The sequence below is a fragment of the Pundamilia nyererei genome, unplaced genomic scaffold (genome assembly GCF_000239375.1).
Source record: "Pundamilia nyererei isolate P.nyererei 1_Seehausen unplaced genomic scaffold, PunNye1.0 scaffold00025, whole genome shotgun sequence".
Taxonomy (NCBI): domain Eukaryota; kingdom Metazoa; phylum Chordata; class Actinopteri; order Cichliformes; family Cichlidae; genus Pundamilia; species Pundamilia nyererei.
The window spans coordinates 4,343,155-4,352,311 of NW_005187426.1; the positions used below are offsets into that span (position 1 = coordinate 4,343,155).

The following is a 9,157-nucleotide window of genomic DNA, read 5'->3' on the forward strand; positions in this document are numbered from 1 at the left end:
CATATATATATGATATCTAAAACCTGCAACCTAAACTAGAACACTGGACACTAAGGAATAAACTAAGATTAACAAAAATAACCTGAAACATTAATCATAATGCAAAATCACAAAGACACAAACAACTCAAAATGCTGGGTCGAGAGACCCAGGATCCTGACATTAAATACATTTACAGAAGTGAAATGAATATAAATAATTGAATAAAAATACATTTTTCACAGCCTATAAACTAAAAATAAATGTCGAAAGGGGTGGTGTTAGGGGGTAGAAAATTTTTTGTTGTTGAGATGAGTCACTCACTAAACCAATAAAGATGTCAAGGTCAAGTTGGATTTGTTCTTTTGGTCTAACAGCAGCAAGTTAGTGACCAAGCACCATAATCGCCTTTCCAACCACCTACTAGAAGCAAAGGACAAAAGTTTCTCATTATGTATTATATGTAAATCAATCCATGAAACATTTGAAAGATAACAAGTAACATTCGGCTTCATTTTAGCTTTGCCTTCTTGACCCAGTACAAACTTTGATGCAGATTACCATAAAAGAGAAGCACTTATATTAGCAGTGATTTAACAATGTTTGATGCCATAGAATGTGAACGAATGATACTAGCTCATTGGAACTATTGTGTACTATAAAGATCGAAAAGGTCGGATAGTTGGCACTTTTAAAAATAGAAGGTATACCGAAAAAAAGGAAACTGTTCCTTCTTAACTTTTTATTTTTGCATGTGCTTTCTTAATCTAGGGATGCTCTCTTGACCAGCACTGTGAACTGCGTTACCAGTTTCTTCTCAGGGTTTGCCATCTTCTCTGTGCTCGGATATATGGCTAAAAAACATGGGGTGAAAGTAGAAAATGTGGCAACAGAGGGTAAGTTTTCACATAGCAGCAAAAGCATTCGTAAGACTGACATCACTCACTAACCTATGTTGCTCTAATGCATTTTATATGTGATTTTTAACTTTGGAACGATTGATACAGTATTCGATCATCTGTACTTAATACTGAATACACATAGATACATACAGTAACGCTGAACTGTTCATTGTATATACAGGTGCAGGTCTGGTGTTTATAATCTACCCTGAAGCAATTTCAACACTTCCGGGCTCAACATTTTGGGCCATTGTGTTCTTCATCATGTTGCTGACTTTAGGCATTGACAGTGCAGTAAGTACTACGGACTATTACAGCAGCTCCTTAAACTAAACTCATATCCTTACAACTGAAAGTGGACCGCTTATTTATAAACAGTTATTTTCCAATTATCTCTATATTTTATATATGAATATATAATTACTCACACACACTGTTGGGGAGTAACGGAATACATGTACCGCCATTACGTATTTAAAATACAAAATATGAGTAACTGTATTCTGTTACAGTTACCATTTAAAAAGGTGGTATTCATAATATAGTTACTTTGCTGAAATAAAGGGATTACATGGCGGTCTTTTCCTGTTTCATATGTTAGACTATGCCCTCTCTATTTTTGGTTTCAACGCCCAGACAAAACACGCATTAAGAGGCTCTATTGCCTGTGTCTCAATCTCATGGCCCATGTCACCTCTACTTGCGGCCCGCATAATGACGTGAAGAAATATTATTAAAAATTATTGTTCAAAAAATTATTTAATATGAAGGCAATAGGCAGAGTGTTTACAATCATAGCTCTAAAGAATGTAGCCTCATGGGCAGTGTAATGGTAAATGGTAAATGGCCTGTATTTATATAGCGCTTTACTAGTCCCTAAGGACCCCAAAGCGCTTTACATATCCAGTCATCCACCCATTCACACACACATTCACACACTGGTGATGGCAGCTACATTGTAGCCACAACCAGTAGGCAACGGGTGAAGTGTCTTGCCCAAGGACACAACAACCAAGACTGTCCAAGCCGGGGCTCGAACCGGCAACCTTCCGATTACAAGGCAAACTCCCAACTCTTGAGCCACGATCGCCCCGCCAGTGTAGTCCAGTTGTAAGTAAGCTATTAAGACTGGACTATACACTGTGTTCGTGTTTTCTTCCGAAACAATAAGTTCCTTTGGAGCAGCCTTTCAACGCTTCTCTCTGTCTCTCGTTAGCAAAGTTGACCCAGACAACAAAGTAAAACTAGTTTTCGGCTACGAGCCCGGCACGAACCCGATGTATTAGCCAGAGGTCCCTTTATTACGGTTCGGAGCCGCGGACCTGTTTTATATACGTGCGGAATAGTTTTCTATAGATCGCTGCAAAAAGTGCAGCCTTACCTAATGTCCACCCTACTGTTACTCATTTTATATTAAGATTTAAAAATCTAGTTGTTAAGTAATCCAAGGTATTCAGAATACTTTACTCTCATTGAGTAACGTAACGGAATACGTTACAAAATACATTTTGGGGCATGTATTCTGTAATCTGTAGTGGAATACATTTTTAAAGTAACCTTCCCAACACTGCTCACACATTATGCAAGTGGAAAATAAATATGTTAAGTTGTAAAAATATATAAAAGCCCAAAGACAAAAATAAGGCAGCAGTTGTGTGGTGAATGTTACAGCTGAAATACATTATTATGTATGCACAACAAGAAATAATTTTATTAAGAGAGAAAAAAGTGTAAATAATAATGTGCACTCCGAGAAAAATGTGTTACTGTGGTTCACAAATGATGCAACAAAAGTAGACACCTCCAAGCACAGTTGTAAATGCAGCAAAAAGAGACATTGAGGAGCAATAGAGCTCCACTCACACCATACTCAGAGGTCACATATGGCCAAGTTCCTTTAGCACTGTCTACACAAAAGTGTCCACAATGGTTTGACCTTAATGTGTACACAATTCTCTTTCAGTGTGACATGTCGTATGTTGCTTGGCAGTATTGTCGACTTGACAGTTAAGTTAACATTGTCAAGTTAAACTACAACAACAGGATAGATAAGATAGATAGATAAAAAATTAACTTATCGATCCAATCACTTATTGCATAGAACAGATTGGGGTGTGTAATAAAAATATTAAACAGTATAACGGTATTTATTTCATTAGACTCTTTATTGGCACAAAACATGAAAAATGTTGGTACATTTAAACAAAAGGAAACTAGCATAATGTATGTGTGGCTTCAGGTGTCATCAAATGATTAGCGAACAACATGCCAGTAAAAGAACAGAAATATAATAATAATAAAATGAATGAATAAAATAAACAGATAATTGACAACTACAAACATAAATATTAATAGAAATATTGTTACACTATAACCAAATGAATTTTTGCATGAAAAAGCTCTTATATCATAAGTCATCTAGACTGTCAGTCATGCCAAATACCTAAAGTTTGTATTTTGGATATTATTAACATATTTAAAGATGATCTGCATCCCTGTATCCCACTCTAATCTTAGGACAGAGTAATAACTATTTCACAATTATTATTATTTCACAAAATATTGTACAGATTTGAGGATTTCCAATTATTTTATAATATACCATATCTATCGCCATTTTGTGTGATATGTAGATATTTCACTAAGGTTTTTCTCCTCTGAAGCCACCTCTTGTAGCTAAAACACTGCCATAACAGTATTGACTGAAATTGCAAAGTTGCAGTTGTATGATTGCCATTGGAGTTCACTTATGGCTCAGATTCAGTTCTGAGTGTCTTGTGTCTTTTTGTGTGTCCCCTCCCAGATGGGTGGCATGGAGGCAGTCATCACAGGCCTGTCAGATGACTTTAAGATTCTCAAAAGAAACCGAAAGCTTTTCACCTTCGCTACAGCTTTTGGAACCTTCCTGTTTGCTCTGCTCTGCGTTACCAATGTCAGTATGACTGGATGTTTATCTGCTTATTTACTTATTCATGAATATCTAATTAGTAAATATTGTTTTAAATATTTTACTTTTGTAATATACTTTTGCTTTGTAAAACACAGCTGACATTTAAAATGCAAGGGACTCAGTCTCATGACTTGATGCCATCACGAAACAAACTCTTTCAAAGAAAAAGACCAGCTCTGATAACAAATCATAATTTAATCAAAGCCAATATTCAGTTTTCATTCACATGGTATCACCAGCAAGGTAAAATTCATGCTGACTGTGGAAATATAAACTTTGGAGACAGGATGAAATTGTGTTAGTGAATCACATGGTTTATTCCCTTTATCAGATCAGTAAAATTATTAGTAAAGTGAATGATGCCTTTCTTTTGGCGTATCCTTGAGAAAGGAAACAGACCAAATCAAAGATTTACTTACGTCAAATGTGCATGGCATATCATCCTGAGATGCCAACTCCACAAACTCAATTTTAAATAATCTTTTAGAACAAAATTTGTATATGACGTCTATTAGTTCGTTTACGTTGAGAGAGACTTGTTGGTTGATTTCACCAGCTGCGTTATCTTCAAAGTAAAACAGTTATATATGGCACACACACTAAATGATGGTTCTTTCCTGCTTTGTAGGGTGGAATGTATGTCCTGACCTTGTTAGATAGGCATGCAGCAGGGACTTCAATACTCTTTGGTGTGTTGATCGAGGCCATTGGAGTGTCGTGGTTTTATGGTAGGTATGCCCATGGTGTTCTTTATTATTTAATATTCTGTTAAGTTATTTATCTGTATATCTGTATATGTATCTATATTATACAGATAGGTATCCAATTAAAGTGAGAGAATGAACATTTATCCCATTAAAATCCTGTTAGGATTTTACTGGTATGGAATTGGTCCACTTGTCTCCTTTGAGGGAAAGATCTCTGCAAATCAGTGCAAAACTTAGTTGTTCTCTGTCCTGTGAACCTGAATTGGATTAGCAGAAGAAAATGGATAGATAAGACAGAAATTTAAATGGTGGAAAAAAGCAGACAGTCTGTGATAGGTTAAGCAAGGGAAGACCAACAAGCAGAAAATTAAGTTTAGTGATGAGTTTTGCCTTAGTGGAACACATATCCAGTTTGCATTTGTTTGTATTTTGCACTATTGCAGCACAGGGATGAACAAGATAACATACTTGACTTAAAAGTGTCATTAAGAGAGTTGTACAGAGGCAGAGAGAGAGAGAGAGAAAAGTGAATAAACCAAGTCCAAGACAGAATACTTTTTGGCACATCACACCTACCTAATCTTTTAAGTCATCTGTAGACAAGCAAAACTGGATAGATATAGATAGATTAAAATATCTAGGAGGCAGAAAAAAATGTTGATAACAACATGGTCATTTCTTTGAAATAATGATATGAATAAGATGCTTGATGGGTTATGTCAGGTTTAGATTATCTCAGGTCACTCATGAAAAATAATAGTGGACTATGAGGGTGTAAACCATGTTGCATTTTCTCCTTGTGTCCAGTGAGACTACATGCTTGGCACAAAGAGCTGGCTGAAGCCTACACTGATTAGTAACCTTCGCTGTTTAACTTTTTATGCTCGCCCCAGGTGTGGATCGCTTCAGTGAAGATATTGAGCGAATGATGGGCTTCAAGCCAGGACTCTACTGGAGGCTGTGCTGGAAATATGTCAGCCCTGCTTTTCTGTTGGTGAGAGCGGCAACAACAAGAAAGATTGTAGTCCGATACTCTGGGACAGGCATAGTATCTGAGCTCAGACCAAGACACAAACTCAGCAAGGCCAGATAAAACTAAAATGTTTCAAGAATCAGCGACTGGATTTCTTGGAATTATTATTTACTTTATGCATTTATTTATTTAATTTATTTGAATATCTTGCATTCTTAATGTTTGAAAGCTGCATTGAGGTCCAGTTCAATTCAATTTAATTAAATTCAGTTTTATTTATATAGATGGCCTGTATTTGTATAGCGCTTTTACTAGTCCCTAAGGACCCCAAAGCGCTTTACACAACCAGTCATCCACCCATTCACACACACATTCACACACTGGTGATGGCAAGCTACATTGTAGCTACAGCTGCCCTGGGGCGCACTGACAGAGGCGAGGCTGCCATATAGCACCAAAGCACAACAATAGCTACCTCAAGGTGCTTTATATTGCTAGGTAAAGACCCTACGATAATCCAGCAGGTCCATTTCATTCCAGCATTAAGTTTCCTTCTCAGTGATACAGTACTGGTTAGCTCATGCAAGATGTAACATGAGAAATAATAAAAAACAGAGAAAGAATAGAGAACTTAAAAAAAAAAAAAAACATTTACTACACCAGAGAGAGCACATATGCACATAAGCACAGAAGGAGGGTGGGATAAGGGAGAATTGTTTGAACCTTAGCGTGCCTCCTGGCGAGTTCCTCACTGGCAGGTGGATTTAGCAGTGTGCTATTCCACGTGCATTAGAGGAAGCGCATTGCTCGATTCACTGTTATGCAAAAGTGGATGTAGACAGCCATGTGCTTCCTTTAATATATATGCGTGGTGGTTTGCAGAAATTAGTAAAATTACATATTGTAATGAATAATAACAAGTTACCATTGTTTATGTATACATTTTCGTATACAGGGAATTCCCCGGGTTACATGCTTTTGTACACCAACAGAATACATATCCTTCCTGAAAACTAAAAAGTTTAATTTGTTAGTAAGCTAGGAGATAAGTAATATGGCAGCGATATGGCAGTGAATTCAGTGTTTACTTTTTAAGTTAGTGAATACACTTAAGTGTCCATGTGTTTCTCTGTGTGAAGTAATAATTTGTTCTGGACTATAACTTAGATTTACAGGCAAAAATGTCTTACAAGGCAACAAACTCTTGTGGCCATTAGAAGCATTGCTGTTTTTTTACAGCCAACTTCATTAAAGAATCTGAATGCATTCATTCATTCACAAGACTTGGGAAAATACTGTCTCAATGAATGCTGAAAGAATTTGGGATCAATCACATGCCTTCCTCTCATATATTAGTACACGAGAGATGGAGAACAGTTTATTGAAGCATAAACAGTTAAACAGATTAAATTAGTTTCATAAATATCATTTTTCAATCATGTTCTGCACATATTTTGCGGTGTGTGGTTTCATAGAAGTGTGTTGCTTGTTAGGGATAAGAATTGATAAGGAGTTAGTGATTCCAATTCTATTATCAATGTCTTATTGCTTTAATTCCTTACTGATTTTCTTTTTGTTTTTTATTGGCTCTGTTGGTGTCACCACCATCGCTAGGCAACATATCAAAGGCATTCCATTAATGCTAATTAATTGCCTATTGTGTGGGCAAATGTTTGTGCATGTGGGAGAACTTTACTGTTTTTACTGTAATCAGTATTGGGGTTGTTACTCAAATAAAGTTATGTAATGGTCTATTTTGCATAATTAATTTGAGAAGAAAGTAATTCATTATATTACTTGTTACATTACTTTTGCATTTCTCTGTAAAATAACCTGAAACACATTGTCTTAAATTACAATTTAACAATGTAAATCTATGGGCTATAGTCCCATACACCAACACAAATCTCTATCCTAATGACACATACAGTGTATGATCTTTATCGTAGTATTGAGATATGACCACAAACCCAACAACACAAAGCAAAGATGGACACAAAGAGACTTTAAAGTGATTGCTGCAGTGATGCTACTTTAGAAACATGGACAGGTATAAGTGGAGGCTGCAGCCTGATTGCTCATCTGTTTGCTACCTTTTGAAATTTTGGGTCTGGCTGCTGGGCTGCCAGCTTTGAGCACTCAGCTTTAACATCAGTCTGGGTTTTTGGCTAGCTTAGCATTAGCACAGTGTCTGTGCAGATGTTTGCAAAAAGCTAGGGTTAACAACATAATGCAGTTGTTTCTGTCCTGGTTTTCACTTTACCATCGTGCTCTCGTCCTTTTAAAAGTAATGGTCATATCCACACTCTACACTCCACAAGAAATGAAATCAGCTGATTGTAGCAGTGCAAGTGCTAAGTGGAAATGAAAAGGGGAATCAACAGGCAAACAATTTAACAATTTTGAAGAACTGATCAGATCAATTCTCAATTCCCATCCCTATTGGTGGCTGAGCTTTTATTTCACTCTTCTGTTTACATTCCTGCCTTTTATTCTTTTTTTTGCCTTTGTTGCCTGTTTTACAATTCTATGCATGTTTTATTTCAGACATTAAGACCATTATCACTCCAAATAGATCTTACCTTTATATTGTGTCTATTATTCTCTTTTTCTTCTCTTTTCTGTTCTATTTTCAACAGTTTGTGGTAATAGCCAGTCTGACATCATCAGACCTGAGCTATGATAACTACGTCTTCCCTGAATGGGCCAACCAAATCGGCTGGGGTGTGGCATTGTCCTCCATGCTGATGGTTCCTTCTTATGCGATGTATAAGTTCTGCAGTCTATCAGGAACCTTCCGAGAGGTTTGTATCAAGATATGTTCAGCACACAACATTTAAAAGTAACTGTATTAATTTCGTGACTCATCCAAGTGACTTCTTCAGTTTGTCTCTCCCACTGAAAACACAATTTCCAGATAAACAGGTTCAACTTTCTTGAATTTCCTTACCTGGATGATTAAGTGTGTATCAAGACATCTGTCACTGGAAAAAAAAAACATTCTTTCTGATCATTTGCTAGTCCAATATTTCACCATGGACCTCAATCTTGCACACAAAGCAAACATCATTTTTTGCTTAGATTAACCTGTTTTTGATTTGAAGGATCATCGCTCAGAATTATTATTTCTTTTTTAGTGCAAAGAGCAACTATAAGTATAAATAAGTAGTTGGTGAAAAAAGTATCACTCTTCATACGTATACAACACACATAAAATAGAGCATCAAACACAGTGAAAATTAATCTTACATAAGAGTAGCTAGATTCAGTCACTTCCATTGGTGTACACTAATGCTGTGTGAATTTGCTTTTGTTAAACTCTTGAGACCTATATTGAACACTTAGCAGTTAACTATTGTTAACGCCACTCCATTGTAACAATTCCTTCATCCTTCTGGCATTTCCCATTGATCCTCAGTGATAAATATTATTCTCAGGTTTCTCAGGGCATGTGCTGAAAACTATTATGATGCCTATTCATTTTTTTGGCTGAAGTTTCCTCATGATAAAGTATTTTGCAAGTTCTTTGTTTCCTCATGATAAAGTATTTTGCAAGTTCTTTAGAAGAACTCGTTCAAAAAATCTATCTATCTATCTATCTATCTATCTATCTATCTATCTATCTATCTATCTATCTATCTATCTA

The 9,157-nt window shown here is 36.2% G+C and overlaps 1 protein-coding gene across 1 annotated transcript in view; it reads left to right on the forward strand.

Moving 5' to 3' along the window:
- Positions 1 to 8,351, forward strand: part of slc6a2 (solute carrier family 6 member 2) — a 21,652-nt gene extending 13,301 nt beyond the window's left edge. The window contains exons 8-13 of the mRNA XM_005727696.1: positions 751 to 875; positions 1,063 to 1,175; positions 3,685 to 3,813; positions 4,460 to 4,559; positions 5,432 to 5,532; positions 8,151 to 8,351. Of these exons, the coding sequence (XP_005727753.1) occupies positions 751 to 875; positions 1,063 to 1,175; positions 3,685 to 3,813; positions 4,460 to 4,559; positions 5,432 to 5,532; positions 8,151 to 8,351 (769 nt within the window). The remainder of the gene's footprint in view (positions 1 to 750; positions 876 to 1,062; positions 1,176 to 3,684; positions 3,814 to 4,459; positions 4,560 to 5,431; positions 5,533 to 8,150) is intronic.
- Positions 8,352 to 9,157: the final 806 nt, after the last annotated feature.